The sequence below is a fragment of the Aspergillus homomorphus genome, assembly GCF_003184865.1.
Source record: "Aspergillus homomorphus CBS 101889 unplaced genomic scaffold BO97scaffold_43, whole genome shotgun sequence".
In the NCBI taxonomy this organism is placed as follows: domain Eukaryota; kingdom Fungi; phylum Ascomycota; class Eurotiomycetes; order Eurotiales; family Aspergillaceae; genus Aspergillus; species Aspergillus homomorphus.
The window spans coordinates 166,244-186,007 of record NW_020291929.1 but is presented as its reverse complement, the minus strand read 5'-3'; the positions used below and the strand labels follow the sequence as shown (position 1 = coordinate 186,007).

The following is a 19,764-nucleotide window of genomic DNA, read 5'->3' as shown; positions in this document are numbered from 1 at the left end:
GCTCCCTGGCGTTTTACGTCTTATGAAAGTCATATAAGAGAGCTTGGATCGGTATCGAATGAAGAAAAAGGCTCTAAGTTGCTTCTATTTGCTGTAGAACTGGAAAAATAAAAAAGGAAAACACATGGATAGGGCGACCAGCCGCAGACAGAGTAAGCAATAGGTTATAGCCCGCGGCGCCGGAACCCGGGATCGACAGAGTGATCTACTTCTACAGTTCTCTTGCCAGTAGGATCGGGCAAGAACCCTCTCTCGATTAGATATCGCACCGAGGCTACAAATGAGTCTCGTACATGGGCGGTGTTGGCTGCATTGATAACCGAGTCAGGCATTGGACCCTCGTACCCCAACAGAGATTCCTGGCCCTGGTGCTGATCGATCATCTCGTAAACCGGCCACAAAAGATGCGAGGCGCCGGTCTCAGTGACCTGAGCTCGCAGCGCAGCGGCCCACGCTGGTCCCGCCATAGGTTGCAACTGAAATCCGAACTCCGACTGAAGAATGTCCCAGAGAAGGCCTTCACGGACATGGTCCCAAATCTTGCGGACAACGCAGCCCGGGGGGCTTACCTTGCTCGACAGCACACTGTCCATAACGACAGCGGCCAACACATCGGCGCTGCTGACGAAGACCGTGGCGTCAGTTGTGTCGCTGTTGTAGGCGCGGAGCTTAATGATGGAGGCGACAAACCGCCACAGGAAGTCATCGGTATTGGCGACGCCCGATGAAGAGCCCCCCATGACCAGCCCAGGCTTGATGATGGCAGCGTGCCTCTTGCTACCCGTTTCCTCCTGGCCCTGCACTATGGAGTATGCCCCCCGCACGAGCAGCTCGGACATCAGTTTCGTCTGATCGTACCCCTTGTCGCTCTCGTGGAGCTGTTGTAACAGACGAGCGTCCGTATCCCCCTCTTTCACGTCCCATTGCGGACCACCAGAGATGTAGACGAAGGCCTGACAATGCACCGATTCCTGGCTCGCCTGCAAGAGATCGACCGTAGAGCCGACATTGACCGGCTTGAGCGTCGCGTAGTCGCGGGCCCAGTGCACCCAGGCGCCGCAGTGAATTATGGCGTCGATCGGAGTATCCGTCAACCCACGGACCTGATCCCATCGCTCAGGGGACACCCCAAGACAGGGAGCCGCGAGGTCCCCTTCCCATACCTCAAGACGCGGGGCGAAGGATTCGTCCCACCAACGCGCCGTTTGCGCACTCTGGATAACTCGATCTAGAGCGGTTGCTCGCGAAGACGGTCGCGTGTGGACTACCACTCGAGAAATGCTGGGTGTACGCAGCACAGCTTTGAGGATGTTCGTTCCCACGTAACCAGTGACGCCCGTGACCAAGACAGTGCTCACCCGGGCTGGTGGGCGGCAGCGATGTTGCAGCTGCGCTTTGAGGGCCGACAGCTCCTTCGTCCAGTCGACGGCGGGAGAAGCAGTAGGAGACGTGGACTGTTCACCGCTTTGTTCGCCATTCTCCTGCTTCTGAGCTGCCTCAATATGCTGGGCCAGTTGACGTACTGTCAACGCGCTGTGACTGAGAACCGGGAGAGGGATGCGCACCCCGTGGTCCTTTAGAATGCGATGCCCCAGGGTGACGACCTTCACCGAGTCAAGTCCTAGAGACTGCAGCCTGAAGTCTGTGGCCGGTCTTCCCGTTTGCTGTCCATGGATGAGGTGTTGGATGGTAGTAGCCAGCTGTCGAGCTAGCTCTTCGTCGGCAGCCAAACGGCTCGTACCAGCGGAATGCGCAGCCAGATCATGGCTTTGCGCCAGTCGTTCTCGCTGCGGCCATGTAATCTGGAGCATTAATTGTCGTACCGCCTTGCGGTTAAGTTTACCGCTCGTCAAAGTCGGAATCCGGCCGACGGGGATCACAAATGATGGCACCATGTAGGCGGGCAAACGCTCCTGCACACGGGACCGAAGACGGTGCAGGACTTTCTGCACGCTGGGCTGGGCCAGCGTCTGCGGTACTGTGTCCCAGAAGGTTTCCGCATCTGTACCGTCGCCAAAAGAGGGAAGAGTGAGAACTTGCGGATCGAGTTGGGCCATCGCCAAGATCGTGTCCGCCATAGCGCCTTGCTTGGGCAGGTCCGCCACGCTCAATTGCACCCCGTCGGCCTCGTCGCAGAGGGCGCTCTCGATTTCTCCCAGCTCAATTCGCTGGCCACGGAGCTTGACCTGATCGTCTTGGCGGGCAAGAATGATGATGGTTCCATCCGGGGCATAACGAGCTAGATCGCCCGTGCGATAGACTCGATATCGTGCCGCCGCATGGTCCGCTGGGAAGAATGTGTTGGACAAAAATCGTCGAGCGGTCTCTTCTGGCCGGTTGATGTACCCTCGACCGACAATCGGACCCTGGATCAAGAGCTCGCCCACGGCTCCAATCGGCGCTAGTCGCCGTGGATCGTCAGGCTCCGCTATCCAGGTGACGCACCCGAATCCCACTCCAATATTGCTTGCATTGGAGGCGTCGACTGCGGTCTGCACGGTACTGGTAACAGAGCACTCGCTGGGCCCGTAACTATTCTGGAGTACCCCGGGCCGACTGGCCCAGGTCTCGATCAATTTGCGCGGCATGGGCTCGCCTCCCTGTCGCAGATACCGGATGTGCGGCACACTCTCCGGAGTCAAGAGTGCTGCCGCTGCGGTGGTGAGCTGCACCAGGTTGACCTCCAGGCGTCGTATCGCCCCCGCCAGATCTAGCAACCGCTCATCTTCGGATGGTACACAGATACAGCCTCCCGCGAGCAAGGTGGCAAAGATCTCTTCAATGGCAGTATCAAAGCTGTAGGAGGCAAATTGAAGCGATCGCGTGTCGCGGCTGAAGAGTCCGCGATCAATCTGGGCCTGAAAGCCCGACAGACAGCTTGAATGCTCAATCATTGTCCCTTTGGGGACTCCCGTTGACCCGGACGTGAAAGTAACATACATGACGTGATCGGATCTGACCAAGGCAGAATTCTCGTCGGACCATACAGACAGCTGGCTAATCTCAGCGGGGTTAACTACGAGAACGCGGGGGTGAAGTTGTAGGCCAAGCGATTCTTGGCCCACGGATGTGAGGACCACGCCAGCAGAGACTGTTTCTATGATACTCTGAAGGCGCGAGAGCGGTTGCTGGGGGTCTAAAAGGACGAAAGCACCCCCTACCTTGAGAACGGCCAGCATGGCGACGACAGCCCAAGGGGACTTGTCAAACAAGATAGCCGCATAGCCCTCAGGCTTTAACCCCGTGTTGGCCACCAGCCCCGCCACCTGCGAGGCCAGTTGCAAGAGTTCTTCATAGCTCCACGTGTTATCCTCATAGACCACCGCCGGGGCAGTCGGATAGGCCGTACTGCGTAGCGAAATGACCTTATGAACACATTGGTCAAACGATACGAGCGGCGGTATCGAGTTCAAGGCGACTGCATCGCGATAGTCTTGAGGGCTGGCTACCTCGATGGCCTTGACGGGTCGTTGGCTGTCGAGGGTTTGGTCATGGAGCTGTGTCCAGACGTGGAGAAGCTGGTTAAGCATGCGCTCCACTTGCGACCGTTCTAACACGCGGTCATCGAAGCTCATCTCAATCTCAGCCGAATCAGCCCCATCATCTGCGCTGAAGCGGAACTCGACGGTCAGGGCGTATCCCAAGGGATTGCGGCTCTCGACGATGACCTCACGGGTCAAGGCGGGCGGGTTAGGGCTACCCCCGGTCGAGCCCTTGGGATGAATCAAGACCAGCGTCTGAAACTGGCACGCTCGCCTGGCATCCTCGCCACATCGGCCAATGCGATCCAGGCCATGCTGCTCATGAGCCATCAAATCGCCGTACACGCGCTGCACCCGGTCTAAAAAGTCGTCGAGCGCGACCGACGCGTCCTCGATGGTGAGCCGGACCGGGACGGTGGTGATGGTGGGACCGAAGATATCTTCCACGTTGGGAATATCGGGGGTACGACCGGCCAGAATTTCCCCAAAGATCACGTCCGGGCTGTCAGTGTAGCGCCACTGAACCAGCGCCCAGGTGGCTCTCGCCAGAGTCGACGGTGTGAATCGGCTTCTGGTGGCGGAGGCTCTCTGTTTGATACTCCCACAGACGGTTTGGTTGTCATGAGGCTGAGTAACTGTCGCTGGAAGGGCGGGAAACACGGGCGCGGTGTGTCCTTGCAACAGCGACTGCCAATATCGGTCGGCCTCCGCATGATCCAGACGGAGATTATGCTGGACAAAGCTGCGAAACGGAGCGTGGCGAGGCGAAACAGCCGTCTCTAGATAGGCGAACGTTAACAGCTGCGGCAGGCGATCAATGGACCATCCATCCTGCACGGCGTGATGAAGCGTCAGCACCAAATAGCTGGTCGCCTGGTGCGAGTCGACGACAACGGCAGATCGCACCAGCGGAGTCCCCAAACCGATTTTCTGCTGCTCGTCTGCTGCCAAAAATGCCCGTAGGGTGGTGTCGGGGGCATCGGCTATTACCCAATGGATGGGACTGGCCACCACCACCTGCAGCCACTCCTCCTCGAGGGACGCCGAGGGAAAGATGCGACTGCGCAAGGTTTCAGAGCTCTTTACTACCGCTTCCCATGCTTGCTGTACCTTGGGAATCGCCCAGTCAGGCGGAATCGCATAGACAAACTGCTCGACATATGTACCGGCATGGAGCATCGACAAGGACATCAACCCTCGCTGCAATGGTGTACAGGGATAGATGTCCTCAATCTCGTCCACCGCGACCTGGCACTCTGTAGATGCCTCTGCACACAACTTCGCCCGATCGCTGCCGGCGGGCAACAATCCAAATGGTTCTGGAATGAAGGAGGATGACGGCGAAGAAGAAGAAGAAGAAGAGGAAGAAGAAGAAGACGCCGTCAATTCAAGAACAGCCTCGTCCGGGCTTGCCCATAAGGCCATGTCCCTTAATGTTGGACATTGAAAGACGTTAGCTATCGAAAAGTCAAGACCTCGCGATCGTTGCGCAACCACCAATCGCACGGCATTGACAGAGCTCCCACCAAGGGCAAAGAAATTGTCGTCAGGCGTGATCTCGGCCGGATCCAGGCCCAAAATGTCGGCCCAAATGTCGATGAGCTCGTCTTCCTCAGCGGTAGTCATTGCGTGCTCGTCCGGAACATCCGTCATGGAAGAAGATGATTATTTTCGAGGAAGCGAAGGACGTTTGGAACGCTTCGAGAGAAGCAGCATCAATAATCAAGCATTAGAGTTCTTAGTATTAGTATCTCACAAGCCCTGCTCGGGTAGATCCACGGAGATACAGGGGTCACTCGTGCCACTCTCAAACCTTGGGTAGACTCTATCCTATCAGTACACGTCGTCATTCCCTTGCGCTGCCGAATTCACCAGCTGGGACGGCGAGAATGTGAGAGTGGAAGGCAATCTCCGAAGGGAGTCAGTTGGGGCATCAGCGACAGAGCCGATCCCTGCAAGGATGAGGTGGCGCTGGGCTCGGCTACACCAGCTGGCATTCTTGCATATTCCTGCATATTCCTGCATTTGCTCACATACGTGTTCTGTAGATCGCTACTGAGGCATTTGCGAGGGTTTAATCAGATCGGATCGGGGCTCATGATTCTGGCTAGCTACAGGGTCTTGGGCAGCTATGCACATTCATGCACACAAACCACACTATGGCCTACTCTTTCATCTCCCCATTCACCAATAGTAGCTGCCACCACTGGCCGGAATAGAGCCACCGTTGATCCAGCTTGAGCCTGCACTGGCCAGAAAGGCCGCAACTTGCGCGACCTCCTCAATGGTGCCAAAGCGCCGCGCCGCGCTCGGAAGATCCAGTTGGGCATCACGAAACTCATCAGTGACCTCCTGCGGGGTGCTGTCCACCGCAATTTCTCCTAGAGCAATGGTGTTGACTGTCAACTTGTAGGTCTTGGCCAATTCATGCGCCCAGTGTCGGGTCAATCCCTCTAGGGCGGACTTGGTGGCCGTGTAAATTGACAGGTTCGAGCCCCCCATGCGAGTCAGAATCGAAGAGCTGTTTTCGTCCCAGGACCTTGGTTAGAGACGGAATGCTGCAAGAGAAATTGTGCGGAGAAGGCGCGTAACGTACATGTTGATGATCCGACCTCCTTCGGGAGTAATATGCGGGAGCAAACCTTGAACAAGCAAGCAAGGGGCCCGAACATTGACGTTCATCTGCCTACACGGACCAGACTCGTCAGCTCTCTCTGGTTTCTCCACTCGCTTAAAGCACTACATACCGCTCGAATTCGCCAAAGTCGGTCTCCAACAGGGGGCGGAACGGAGGATCGGCCGCCGCATTGTTCACCAGGATATCAATGTGAGGCACTTTGAGCTGAGCAAGGGTCTGGTGAATCACTTGCTGGCCACACTCCAGGGAGCTCAGATCGACCCGGATGAGAGCCGCCTTGCGCCCCAGCTCGGCAATCTGCGCGGCCACCTTTTCCGCTTTGGCGGTACTGGACTCAGAATGGTACACCAAAGCCACGTTCGCACCCCGTGAAGCTAATTCTAAAGCAATTCCGGCGCCGATTCCACGCGAGCCACCGGTCACAATGGCGGTCTTGCCGGCGAGGGAAATGGAGTTGGGAAGTGCAGATTGTGACGACATGGCGAATGCGGGCTTGCACAGAGGAAGGAGCAAGGCTTAGGCCGGCAGTAGAGGCCTTGCGGGAAGAGGGGGACAGATATAGGCCTGCTGGTCAAAGGTCCTTGGGCGTAGATGGCGAATCATACTGCTGATGCATGAATGCCACAGGCAACGTCATCAGGCAGTCATGCAGTTTCAGGATTCCATGGGAAGAGGGATGTGTTGTTCTGGTCAATGCAAGCCAAGTGTGTGAGCGGGGAGAAGGGAACGTGCTGCTGCTCGCCAACAAGTACTTTAAAGCAACTCCGAGGCAGGGTCGAAGTCACATCTCTCAGTTCGGTGACTGTCTTGGTCATCACAATTTCAAACCCTTCTCGATCATCTTCTTTTCTAGCACTCGTGCATCACGCACAATGACTGTATCGACGCCGACCTCCGAGGTGGCGACCCGCCAGAGCACCTGTTACAACTCACCCTACCTGGCCGAATACTATGATTCATGGATCTGGGATCGAGGGGATCTTCAATACTTCTCCAGAATCCTCCAAGAACAGCTAGCAAAGTCGTCCCTGCCTGCCCACACTCCGTTTTGCATCCTAGATGTAGGAACAGGTACCGGCCGGGTGCTAAGGCATCTTTCCACTACCTTGCCGCAAGGGCTCTCCAAACCGATCAACCTGGTTGGGCTCGAGATCGAGCCCCATATGCTCGATCGTGCAAGGCGGCTGCAATCGGAAATCAAGAGCCAGCCGGAAGTCGTCATCTCCTGGGTGCAAGGATCTGCTTTTGAACTGTCAGCAGCGCCACCGTTCAGCAGCTCTTCTGCCACCAGCAGCAAGGTTGATATCTTATTGTTTCCATTCGGTAGTCTGGCGCACTTCACCGAGCCGGGACAGGCCGAACGCTTCTTCACAGAGGTCGCCAAGGTGCTGCGCCCCGGCACCGGACGGGCGTACATCCCGCTCCTCCACAAACTGCTGATTGACGATGGGGATATCACGGAATTGGCCGAGCAAGCCTTGTATCCCGCTGCCACGGTAACAAGCAAGGAATACCCTGGGGTTACCTACTACGAAAAGCCCCTACGGCATGGGGTCGAAGGTAATCAAGTCCATCATACCCGATTCATTGAGGTGGTTAAAGATGGCGATGTTGTGGAGAGGAATGTCGATGATCTGGTGTTAAAGCTGTGGAAGACGAAGGAGGTCTGTGCTCTGGCGATGCAGGCAGGCCTCGTCAAAGTCGAGCAGGAAGCAGTGGATGATGAGATCTTTTTCGTTTTCCAGCTTCCCGGGTAGGTGGCTGGCTGAGATGTCATGCGCCTATTGATGTGATGTGCGTACCACACTTGTATCTAAATTCAGATATATTATGGTTACCACTCCGAGCGGACAATTTTACCTATCAACTGAGAGGCTGCTTCTTTGGGCAGGGGAAACGTGATACGATCACTGCTGGTAGACCTGTCAGCCTCGTCTATCCCTGTGGGGTGATCCATTCCATCAGGACAAGCGGAATGTGGAGCATATGTAGGGAGGACCGTAATGGTGGTATAGCTTCTGACAACCTTCTGTCATGTAGCGGCGAGAACAGCGTCCTCCTACGCGACTATGCATGCGACGAGGCCAAGTTGGGGTGGACTAAGGGCCCCAGTAGGGTCCTTGAGTGGCGCAGACTCCGTCATCAGACAACCTCCTTGCTTCAACTCACCGCTTCAATTACCCTGTAGATCGCGAGACCGGAATTGCAAGCGTGTTGCTTGCGCAATAACTGGCTTGCGAGAAGGGTTGTCTCAATCCTTAATAGGATTACACGGTGCCTCTTCATGAGACGCCCGTGAGGTTCGTGTCACTACCTTATCTCTCTATCTTTGGTCTCGTTTCGCCCCAGAACTTCCCCATGCCTTCAACAGGAACCTCAACGCGGGTCGGTCCCGCTTCTGCCGATGTGGTCATCGTTGGTGGAGGCGCCAGTGGCGTCGCCGTTACCATTCATCTTGTACGGCGACTGTCTGCCACGAAGACGCCCTCGATACAGAGAATCGTCTTGGTCGAGCCTCAAGCCACAGTCGGCCCCGGCCTGGCGTACTCCGGCGCGTGTGCCGGTACCATCATCAACATGCATCGCGATGCCATGGGCCTCTGGAACGGTGACCCTCGGCATTTCTCACGCTGGGTCAATGAGCGCGAGCTCGAGATAGACGACTACCCATCTCGTGGGGTCTATGGTACCTACCTCGAGTACCTGTGGTACCAAGCCGTTGAGGAGGCCCGCCAGCTAGGGGTCGAGGTGTGTCTTGTCGCGGACGAAGTCCAAGACATTGACCGTCGCGACGACGGCACGTTCAGCTTAGCCCTAGCTAGTGGCAAACCTTCTTTGTCAGCTCAAGACGTGGTGTTGGCCGTTGGCAATTTCTCCGCCGTTGCGCATCCCCATTTCAGTCGTTATCCTGGATTCTTCCCATTTCCGTGGCCCACGACCGGGCTCAAAGCAATCCCCACCGATGCGCCCGTGCTTGTCCTAGGCTCTCGGTTGTCAGCCATCGACGTAGTCAATGTCCTCTACCACAATGGACACCGAGGTGAAATTACGTTCGTATCCCGCAGCGGCCGACTTCCTAAAGTTCAGAGTCGAACCGTGCCATTTCCGCATCGCCACACCTTGTATACCCTGGCTAAAGAAGTCGAATCCTGCCCAGATCGAGGATTGGCTCATCTTGCGGGAGGCGTTCTCCACGCTATCGCGCGGCAAACGGGAGATGAGTCGACATGGATGATGAACGGACACCATTCGCCCCTGGAGGAACTTCGCGCAGATCTCGAAGATGCGGAGGAGGGTCGCGGCCAGTGGCAGAGCATTCTCCGCGCGACAGCACCGCTGGTAGAGCGGTATTGGCATGGGCTCGGCGATCCCGAGCGCGACCTCTTTATGAAACGACTCAATAGCGGCTGGATGCGGTACCGCCATGGCATGCCTGTCTCCAGTGCAAAGCGACTGCTCACAATGATGGAGCGAGAACAGTTGCACGTCCGCAAAGGCACTCGAGTGGCCTGGAATGGGAGCTGCTTTGAGGCCCAGACGGACGGGGGACCGGTGCAGGCACCCTATCTGATAGAAGCCATTGGGCAGGAAAGCGACGTCTCCTCTATTCCATCCGGCGCGGTGCAGTCAGTGATTCGCAAGAATCTTGCAGTTGCCCATCCCTATGGCGGCTTGGTGGTCGATTTCAACAACCTCAACGCTTCTCCGGGTCTGTATGCCATCGGCTCCCTCACTCGAGGCACGCACTTCTATGTCAGCTCGGTCGATCGAATTGCAGAGCACGCAGCACGCATTGCCGATGCACTGACGGGGCAGCCCACCGTCCGCTCCCAGCACATTGCTCTCTTCCTCAGTGGTGACCTCTTTTCGCACTTGCTGGCCAGTCGACTCGTACCGCAGCTGCTGGCCGCAGGCCACATCCCATTCCTCTTCATTCTTCCAGCTCCAACTGCAATCTCGGAACAGGGACGATTGCTGGAGCATGCCCTCATGCAAAAGCATGTAGTACCATTCCTGGCTGGCTTGGAACCGTCCCAGCAAAATGAAGCCCAGGCTCAGACCTTGGACGCGCTGGCAGCCACACACGGTCTTTTCCTGCAGACCATCGATGATTGCAACGTGAAATCAGTTGGGCACACCATGCAGAAGCACGCGATAGACCATGGAATTGTTCTGCAATGCTCCACCTCCCCACAGCCCATATCAGACGCGATCTCCCGCCACTTCGTCTCTACGCGTAAAATGGTTCATCTCTGCCTGAATCCACGCTCGGCCGGTCAGCCGTTCTCAGTCCGCTTGCACAAATGTGGCGGAGAGGGACGCAGCGATAGCTCACCACTGCACAGGCCGGAGGGCTGGCGGGAGGAGTATACCTCGGCCATGCTACGTCATAAACGCAGAGTGTTCAGCCAAGGGGCTGATCTGGCAATGGCCGTTCTGGACCGACTGGCTCGAGCACAGGAACTCGAGGTGGACAGCACCGGTCTTGTTTCAGTGGCCGTGACATCTGTCGTTGCAAAACAAAGTCATAGCAACGGCAGCCACGATGACCAGCACACTTCTCTATGCAGCCCCCTCTGTCGCACTCAGCATGAACCTTATGACCTTCTGGTCGAAATCCTGGTCCAGTCCTTCGCAAGTCCAAAAGTAGACACAGCCCTACGGGCCTATCTCCATGGTATCTTAATGCAAACTGCGGGTCTTGCTTCCACCTCAGGTACCAAACAGCCATTCATGGTACAGACTGTCCAAAATCAACCATTAAGCGACAGCTCTACCATTACTACTACAGCGGCTGCTGTTTCGTGACCCCGGAGGTTCTTTGCGTGCTCATTGAATTTGCAGGCTCCTAACTTTTCTTGTCGCTAATAGAATAATGACCGTTCAGATAGAATAATATGCATCGTGATTAAGGCATTCATATATCTGATCCACGAAGCCATGACGCTCACACATTTAATACCTCATTACATTTAAGTGTAGAACGCATGGATCCATTATGTCTGGATTGTGAATCGAAATGGAAACTTAGATTTAAGTTTTATTAATTAAGCCTAGTCTAACTCAAGCTTAAGTTATGCTGAGTAAGTCTTGACTTTCTAAGCTGTACCTGCTATATCTAAATAAAATATACTTAAATTAGTAATAATAATTAGAGTGGCTAACGGCCAGGTCAGGTCAGGTTAATAGGAACTTTTATACCTGACTGCAGGTTAATAGTCAGGTTAAAGAAATTTTTATACCTAACCACGGTATAACTAAAAATAGAATAGTTAAATATTTTAATTATTTTTAATACTAAGACTTATCTACTATATTTTTCTTAGCTCTAGTATAGTTAAAGTATACCTAGATTAAATAAGAATTAATCTAATTATTCTAACTGTTACCTAAAAATATATAAAAATAAGTTTTTTAGAATAAAAAAAATAATTAAGAGATATAATAATATCTTCTTTTTTTTTATTTATAAGAAATAATAGAGAAATCCTAGTAGTATTAATATAATTTAATTTCTTATAATATTGATACTCTTATAGTATAAAATATAAAGAAAGATATATAATTATAATTTAATTTAGACTGTATACTAGAGATCTGATAAATTATATAAAAAATACTATATTTTTACTATTAAAATAATAATTAAAAATTAGTATAATATGTCTAGACTATTATTAAATCTTTTTAAATAAGGTTAATAAGCCTATTATTCTCTTATTTTTTATTTAAAAAGGTCTTAATTATCTATATATTAGATTAAAGGCTATCTGTATTATATTATATAATTAACATAATCGGTAAGCGAACCGGCCACGTAAGCGAGCCGGCTACCCCAACATGAATTGTCCATCCTTTGAATATAAGGTTATTTAAATATTAATATCTCCACGAAAAATATCTAAATTATTAAAAAACTTGGTGGAATAAAAAGACAGGCTCTATTTAGCAGTTAAAACTATTCAGAAATATTAAATTTTATTAATCTGTAAAGCTATGTGTATTTTTTAAGTTCTTTAGTTAATACTATAAAAATACCTTAAGAGAATTATATTTTATAAGTGTCACAGGCCAGTGCCTGCTATTAGTTATGTGAATCATGTGATCTTGGTCTATTAATATAGAAATATATCTGTAAAGAACTCTCTCTTCTTAAGCTTTTTATAAATAGTTTATAGCTTAGTTAGATTAAATTTAAGTCTTATTTTAGCTTTTTATATATAAAAGACTTCTAATTCTCTTAAATTATAAAACTAAGATTACTAAATAAATATTAGAAGAAATAAATACTAGATAAAAAAAATTAAATTATTATTAATATTATCTCTAATCTCTTATAAAATATAAATCCAGAAATTAATAAATCTTTTAGTATAAGTATAAATACTACTATAGTAGATAATACAGACCTAAATAATATAAAATAAAAAAAGAGAATAATATAAATAGTAAAAAGCTGTATAAAAAAAATAGATCTATTATCTTAAGATAATACTAAAATAGTAAATCTTTTTATTATTAACTACTATAATAAATAAAGAATAAATAATAGAAATCTGGTTAATAATTAAATTAATATTAAAATATCTAAAAATAAAGATAATTTACTAATTAAAAATATATTTATTAAATTTTATACTATTTAGTAGTAGCTCTAATAACTAGCTAATTGTTGTACAATACCCGGGGTAGCTGTGTTCAGTACCTCCGGCCTCCACTGATTCGACGGACTTTCAATCCGTTTACCCACGTCATTCGTAGCTAAACCCCCCTCCTTTACTGGTGTATATAGCCAGACTGTTGTGCCTTGGGGAATATTAGATCCCCAAGGATTAGTCTTGCAATGAAGGGCTAGTTGCTTTCTTACAGACCCCCGGCCTTCTACTCCGTTATAGTAGATGTTGACAATTAAGATATATATAATAAAATAATTATATTAGATATATTAATTAAAAAATATAATTTTTTTAAAGTTTCTTCTATAATTAAAAAAGAAGTTTATAAATACTGGTATCCTTAAGTAGTATAATAAAATTAAAAAATATATTTTTTTAGATATATTTAATAAAACTATAATTAGAGCCCTGATAAATTATAGTATTTTAATTATTTTTTTAGATTTAATCTTCTAGCTTTATAAGATTAGTACTAATATAAATATTTTTAATATTAATAGAATTAAGTAAATATATTATCTATATTCTCTAAAATTTAATAATAAAATAGATTAGTTATCTACTATTATAATAAACTATATTAAATTATATATAAGATTTTATTAACTCTATATAGAATTATTATAATAAGTATAATAAATAATTTAGAAAAAATTTAGTAAATAATATATTAAAAAAAGTATTTAAAATATAAAAAATAAGGATATTAAACTATAAACTATATTTTTTTATTAATTTAATTATTAAACCTTATATAAGTTATAATAGAATTAAGTAGAAAAAAAAGTAAATATACTACTAATATTAAAAAAATAAAGTCTTTAAATAATAATAATTTAATAACAGAATTCTCTAGTAAAGAAGATATAATTATAAAAGATAATTTAAAAAAAAATAGCTTTTATTCTAAGCTATAAATAGAAATAAAAGAAAATTAAAAAACTATTAAAAAATAAAATATTACTATTTTTAGTTAATACTAAGATAAATAGAATCTAGTTTATATAAACTTTAGTTAATAATAATTATTATTATTATATAATAGTAAATAAATTACTAGTCTAAATATTTAATTTTCTGTATATTAAAATATCTCTATAAATCTTTAATAAAATAATATTAAATTAAGGTTAAATTACTAAGATTATATATTTTAATCTTAATATATATAGTTACTAATAAAGCTGTATATTTATATATATTATTAGATTTTAAAAAAATAATATAATTCTTGGAGACCTATAGTTATATAAAGTAAATAAATAATATTCTATTTAAAAAAGATATTTAGATATATTTATAAAGACAGAAGAATAAATAAGATATTAAAATTATATAAATTAATTAGTTAAATCTAAAGAATTTAAAGTACTATATATTAAATAAATTATAGAATTAATGATTTATTATCTTTTAAATAATAAATTAATATTAAGTTAACTATAGATTAGGAAAGTTATATTAGATAATATTAAGAAAATATTATAACTAAAAAATATACTAATTTAAAGAATAAGCTATTAAAATATTATTAGAAATAATTAAATATCTTTAATTAATAATTAGTTAAGAAATTACTATCTTATTATCTAGAGATTAATTATAAGATTCTACTAAAATATAATATTAATAATATTAAAAAACTACTATTTTATAAATTTTTTTATAGTATAAAGAAGAACTACTCTACTTACAAAAAATATTTATAAATCTATTTAAAAAAAGATTTATATAAGTTAATTAATTATCTACTATAATACTAATCCTACTAGTTCAGAAACTAGATAATAATATATAATTCTATATTAATTACTAAAAATTAAATAAATGAATAATAAAAAACTATTATCTTCTATTACTAATTTATAAAATATTATAGAATATAAATTAAATATATTAATTTATTAAACTTAATATTATTATTATATTTTATAAAATCTGTATTTATTTAGAAAATGTTACGGGACGGATGGATTGTGCTAATCGAAACGTGCCTTTGAACAAGAAGAAATAGCTGGGGAGCTATTTCATCTGTTCGTACGAAATTCTTTTATGTGTGTGCTAAGCTAGCGCTAGTTCGGTACATAGCGTGCGAGGCCTCAGGTGCCAACTGGTGCCTGAAGCCGAGCTCTATATCAGGGCCTTGGTCCCATAACATTAACCTAACCTTAACTATACAGTTAAATCACTTTTTATACCTTAACCTAACTGCCAGGTTATGGTCAGGTTAAGGTTAAGGTATAACGGTCAGGTTAAGCCACTCTAATAATAATATAACTATAAGAATAAATAGTAGTAGATTATACTATATCTTTTCCACAGCTTTAATAGACCTAATAGTAGGATTATCAAGTAGTAAAGTCAATACTACAGTTTCTTTATGAATAAAATATCTCAATAACATATAGATATATATAGACAGCTACTATATTATACTCTTTCCTAAAAATCTTATTGAGGATATTATACTTCTACTTAACTGGCTTAGTACTAATTACCTTAGAAATATTATATAAATAATTTCTATAATTTTGGAGTTATATACTCAGCTAAGATATATATAATTAAAGCTACTTATAGCTTTTTAAAGGGATCCTGGATTTAGAAGGTTATATCGTATAATCTCAGCCTGTTTTGGAACGGATGTCCACTTGTGGGAAGACCCTAGTTTCAGACCTAGGATTCGTATTCAAGGTTAAGCTGTGCCGACTCTCGTATTGGGTTGTGTGATTTTAATGTTGCACATCCAATCACGGCAGGTCTTTTCCCGCGATCGACGGCTTTGACTGTGCCCCGTGCCCCGGCAACCCTGCCTGATCAATGAATGAATGACATGAATGAATGTGCTGGCCTAATTTAAGTACGCGGACCCTGCCTGCCCCAGGTCTTCCCTTGCCTAATTTCTGTCAGTGATAGTTATCCCCATGGCCCGGCGAGCGCGCAGCGACTCCAGCCCAGCAATGGCGCTCTTCGCGCGCGCAAAGAGCGGCCAGTGTCGCGCCAACGAGGCCTTTTCCACTCAGACCTCGCGCGTGAACATCGCCTGCTACGCAGTCTACTTCCTCATCTTCCTGAGTCTGTTCTTTGTCGCGCTCACCCGTTTCGCTGCCAGCGAGAATAAACGCCGATCCGTCATCTCGTGGCTCCTCCTCACCATCTCCTTGACGTTCATGCTCCTGTGCGCCACCACCTTCCCTCCTCACCCCTTGCTTCCCCTTCGCTCGCTGAAGTACTCTAATATCTCACAGCGCCCAACTCATAGGAGTCATCACAACGACGCTCGCCGAATGCGCCGTCCTGACCACCAACCACGCCACGCGCGCCTTCGTCCCAGTCGATTGGCTAGTCCTGCTGGGCAAACTCGCTCTCTTCGCGCTCATCCTCCTGCCCATCTGTCGCCGGCTGCACTACGGCGCCAGCACAAAGAACATCGACCGGTGGATCCTCATCCCGCATTCGATTATCGTGGGGGTGCTGGGCGTGTTGGTTCTAGCTGCCGTGGCCGTGCAGACGAAGATCGTGGATCTGGTGTATCGGACTGGGTTTATGTATGCGGAGCTGAAAGGGCTGGAGAAGCAGGAACGGCGGTTGCGGACAGCGGTTTATGTGGTGGAGGTTCTTGGGATGGTGGTTGCTGGAGGTCGGATGGGGTGGGCGGTGGTGCGGGCGAGGCATTTGAGGGGCGGGGTGAGTATCTATCCCCCGATCATCCGCATGGGACTTGGGTCGGGATTCGTGATGATGCTGGCAAGAATGCTAATCTTGTGTGGCTAGGAACTCGGCTTCTTCATCCCCCTGCTCATCGTGTCGGCGCTGGGGCTGGCGCTGACAGATTTGGTGGGGTACGTGGATGGAGCGTTCCGCAAGGTGACGCTCGCTCAAACGGACGAAGTAGTCCGGGAGCAGCAGGCGAAGATGTACGTCGAGTATTTCTTCTATGCGGTGGCCGTGCTGAGTGCGGTGGTGGTGGTGTCGTCGAAGCGATTGGGTGATAATGTGGGACGAAGCAGGAGAAGGTCGAGAGGAGGGGGAAGGGTCAGTATGTCGACTGTACGGGGCAAGGGCGATGCGTAGATGTCTTGAAGATAAGTTAGATGTGTAGACAGCAACATAGGGATATCTTAATGTCTAGTTGACGAATCATGAAAGTTTGCATTGCATCGTGTATCTGTACCTCGCTAACGTTGTATCTAGCCTCTAATCCACCTCGTCGACGACTTCTTTGTTCTCTTCTGTATCCTCCTCCTGCTCCTCATCTAACACGACCGTAAACCCAATGACGAGATACTCCTCCCCGGTTGCGCGGTTCTTCAAGACATACCGCAGCACATTATTCTTCTCACTCACATACTTACTAATATTCAACGTGATGCCGGGGATATGGATCGAGAATTCTAATCAGTCAGCCAAGCCCCTCCCAACCACCGTGAGATCTCACCCTACACCCCAGCGAAAAAAGAAGAAAAGACTTACCATTAAAGTCCAAATACGGATTCCCAAAATCCGCCTGATAAACCCTACCGGCCTCGAACTCAAACTCCGCCCGTTTCTCCTCCGCCCGAAAATGCTTCGTCCGCGCCGCCGCATCCTCAGGGATAGCGTATGTATTGCGCACCTCCATCCCAGACCCATCCGCGCCCTCAAGGATAACCGGATCGGACACCGCCGGCAGCGCATTCGTGACATCACCGATATGGAACTGGTTCCACGAGGCCAGCGCGGGACTGTACAGATACGGCTTGTCGGCGTGGGCGTCGCCGTCCAGCGAGGGGTCGAGCATGGTCTTGACGATGCGGAAGGCCGTCCCGAAACCGGGGGGCAGGTAGTCGCGAATCGGGTGGTCGAAGTCGTTGCCGAAGAGGAGGTCGTTGCCGTTCACGGCTTGCTTGAAGGTGAGGGAGAGGGTGATTGAGTAGCGGTTTCGGGAGGTCACTTCGTGGTTGAAGTAGGGGTTTGTGCGCGGGGAGGTCGTTGGATAGCCTTCTTTGTTGTTAGAGGAGTTGCAGTGCTGGAAAGGGTAGGCTGGGGGTTTGGATTAGGGCTTGAGTGATCCTACCGGTGTAGTCTTGGATGCGCACCCAGATGTCGGCTGTCAGGTGTGGGCTTTCAATGCGGATGGGCTCGGCGCCGTTGACTTGCACGCTTTGATGCGTTTGCGGGTCATACTTTGGGCCGACTGTGATGCGGAGTCGTTGGTCTGGAGCTTTGTTGCTGGTGAACATAGTGTGATGGATGTAGTGATTAGGGTGGTGACGGAGGGTAATAGGGAATAATAGTATAGAAGAAGTGTACGGAGTACTGATTCTTTCAGGGAAGATAATCTTGAAATATCTTATCAGTGATGACGTAGGTGGGGTACTGAACCAGCTCTTATCTTATCGCCATTCTTTACCTCTGACCAGCATCGATCAACCAAGTGCATGTGAAAGTCACACCAAGTGAGACACTGTGACAAGTAGATTACTCATGTGGCACTTACAGCTACGGCCAGTCAGTCAGTCTGCATGCAATGTCGGACTTTCCCAGGGATGCCCGGTTTTGTAGGGTTGGCCATTGCCCGATGGGGGAAAAGTGGATGCGGCAGGGCTGATATCATACTTACGCGCTGTTGACACCACTTCTGTTGACTGCCCTATAAATACTTCCCAAGAGTGCAACGACTACTCAATTTACATACTCTTCTCTCACACATCTAAATTAATCATAATGCAGTCAGTACTACAGCCCATTATCGGTCCGAAGAAGGAGATCCACGACCTGACCGGTCGCGTGGCTCTGATTACCGGCGGCGCTTTGGGGATCGGGTAAGTCGACTCACCACAGATACCCCCAATTTTCTCAGCTAACAAACATAGCTACGAGGTCGCTCGTGCATTCGTGCTCAATGGCGCCCGGGTAATCATGGTAAACCGCAAGGAGGAGCAAGGCCAGTCGGCGATCGAGAGCATCAAGAAAGAGGCGGGCGAGAACGCCCAGATCGAATGGGTGCCCTGCGACATGGGCAACCTGAAGGAGGTGCGCGAGGTCTTCGAAGGCATCCGCAAGCGTGAAGAGCGGCTGGACCTGGTACGTAGCCATCCAAGCGTATGAACGGAATAATGTCATATTAACTCTACCAGCTCATCCTCTCGGCGGGCATCAACGCCAACCAGTACGGCGAAACCCACGACGGCATCGACCGCCACTTCCAGGTCAACTGGCTGGGCCAGTTCTACGTCGTTAACCAGCTCTACCCTCTCCTGCGCAAGACGTCCAAGCTGCCCAACACCCCCGCCCCGCGCATCGTCTTCGAGTCGTCTGAACAGCACCGCAACGCGCCCCCGAACACCCACTTCGCCTCGCTGGAGGAGCTGAACAACCCCGAGGTCGGCAACACCGAGCTGTACGGCCGCACCAAGCTGGCCATCATCCTCGGCGTCAAGTACGGCCTGCTGGACCGCGTCATCAAACCTAACAACGATAACATCTATGCTCTTTCGGTGCATCCGGGCGCGGTAAGTCTGAGTCTTCGCTTGTTCAGCGACACGGCCGTGCTAACGAGTGTATTCATGTGCAGGTTAACACCGCGATGCAACAGCAGTGGAAGGACGCCTACCCAGGCCTGTTCGGCAACATCCTGAGCAAGCTGATGCTAGCTGTGGGCCGCAATGTCGAGCAGGGCTCCTTCAGTGCCCTGTGGGCTGCGACGAGCCCTGAGGTGGAAGAGAAGGGGTGGAACGGTTGGTACTTCAGTGATGTTGCGCAGCCGGGCAAGGAGTCCAGTCAGGCTTCTGATCCGACGCTAGGAGTTGCCCTCTGGGATCTCAGCCACCGGCTGATCAAGGAGAAGGCCGGTGAGGATGCAGTCGTGGATTGGAATGCAAGCGCATGAGTTGTTTTCTTAGCGTGTCCATCAGCAATCTTATAATAGTATGTTCGGTAATGTATCTACTTCATGATTGATGCAATTATGCACGTTGCCGAGATG

General features: G+C 48.2%; 7 protein-coding genes across 7 annotated transcripts; 4 read left to right on the top strand and 3 right to left on the bottom strand.

The window, feature by feature from the left end:
• Nucleotides 1-377: 377 nt before the first annotated feature.
• On the bottom strand, nucleotides 378-5,105 carry BO97DRAFT_310170 (uncharacterized protein; the record flags this gene model as incomplete). The annotated part of the gene is made up of 1 exon (XM_025691209.1): nucleotides 378-5,105. A coding segment is annotated over one exon (4,728 nt), but the record flags the coding sequence as incomplete, so codon positions are not given.
• Nucleotides 5,106-5,666: 561 nt separating this feature from the next.
• Nucleotides 5,667-6,600, bottom strand: BO97DRAFT_353097 (SDR family NAD(P)-dependent oxidoreductase; the record flags this gene model as incomplete). The annotated part of the gene is made up of 2 exons (XM_025692041.1): nucleotides 5,667-6,003; nucleotides 6,230-6,600. 2 exons carry the CDS (start codon nucleotides 6,598-6,600, stop codon nucleotides 5,667-5,669), a joined length of 708 nt encoding a protein of 235 aa, XP_025548033.1.
• A 392-nt stretch (nucleotides 6,601-6,992) lies between these two features.
• On the top strand, nucleotides 6,993-8,143 carry BO97DRAFT_459804 (class I SAM-dependent methyltransferase; the record flags this gene model as incomplete). The annotated part of the gene is made up of 1 exon (XM_025699305.1): nucleotides 6,993-8,143. The coding sequence occupies one exon, from the start codon at nucleotides 6,993-6,995 to the stop codon at nucleotides 7,875-7,877; it is 885 nt and encodes a 294-aa protein (XP_025548032.1). The 3' UTR covers nucleotides 7,878-8,143.
• A 335-nt stretch (nucleotides 8,144-8,478) lies between these two features.
• On the top strand, nucleotides 8,479-10,957 carry BO97DRAFT_459801 (FAD/NAD(P)-binding protein; the record flags this gene model as incomplete). The annotated part of the gene is made up of 2 exons (XM_025699304.1): nucleotides 8,479-10,590; nucleotides 10,913-10,957. The coding sequence occupies 2 exons, from the start codon at nucleotides 8,479-8,481 to the stop codon at nucleotides 10,955-10,957; spliced, it is 2,157 nt and encodes a 718-aa protein (XP_025548031.1).
• Nucleotides 10,958-15,697: 4,740 nt separating this feature from the next.
• BO97DRAFT_408107 (uncharacterized protein) lies at nucleotides 15,698-16,939 on the top strand. The gene is made up of 3 exons (XM_025695783.1): nucleotides 15,698-15,975; nucleotides 16,046-16,484; nucleotides 16,572-16,939. The coding sequence occupies exons 1-3, from the start codon at nucleotides 15,758-15,760 to the stop codon at nucleotides 16,869-16,871; spliced, it is 957 nt and encodes a 318-aa protein (XP_025548030.1). The 5' UTR covers nucleotides 15,698-15,757; the 3' UTR covers nucleotides 16,872-16,939.
• A 20-nt stretch (nucleotides 16,940-16,959) lies between these two features.
• BO97DRAFT_408106 (DUF1769 domain-containing protein) lies at nucleotides 16,960-18,073 on the bottom strand. Its single transcript, XM_025695782.1, has 3 exons — nucleotides 17,854-18,073; nucleotides 17,271-17,777; nucleotides 16,960-17,191 (listed from the first exon to the last, which is right to left on the bottom strand). The coding sequence occupies exons 1-3, from the start codon at nucleotides 18,017-18,019 to the stop codon at nucleotides 16,995-16,997; spliced, it is 870 nt and encodes a 289-aa protein (XP_025548029.1). The 5' UTR covers nucleotides 18,020-18,073; the 3' UTR covers nucleotides 16,960-16,994.
• A 407-nt stretch (nucleotides 18,074-18,480) lies between these two features.
• BO97DRAFT_480374 (short chain dehydrogenase/reductase family protein) lies at nucleotides 18,481-19,752 on the top strand. The gene is made up of 4 exons (XM_025700749.1): nucleotides 18,481-18,601; nucleotides 18,653-18,863; nucleotides 18,917-19,291; nucleotides 19,354-19,752. Exons 1-4 carry the CDS (start codon nucleotides 18,504-18,506, stop codon nucleotides 19,666-19,668), a joined length of 999 nt encoding a protein of 332 aa, XP_025548028.1. The 5' UTR covers nucleotides 18,481-18,503; the 3' UTR covers nucleotides 19,669-19,752.
• The last annotated feature ends 12 nt before the right edge of the window (nucleotides 19,753-19,764 follow it).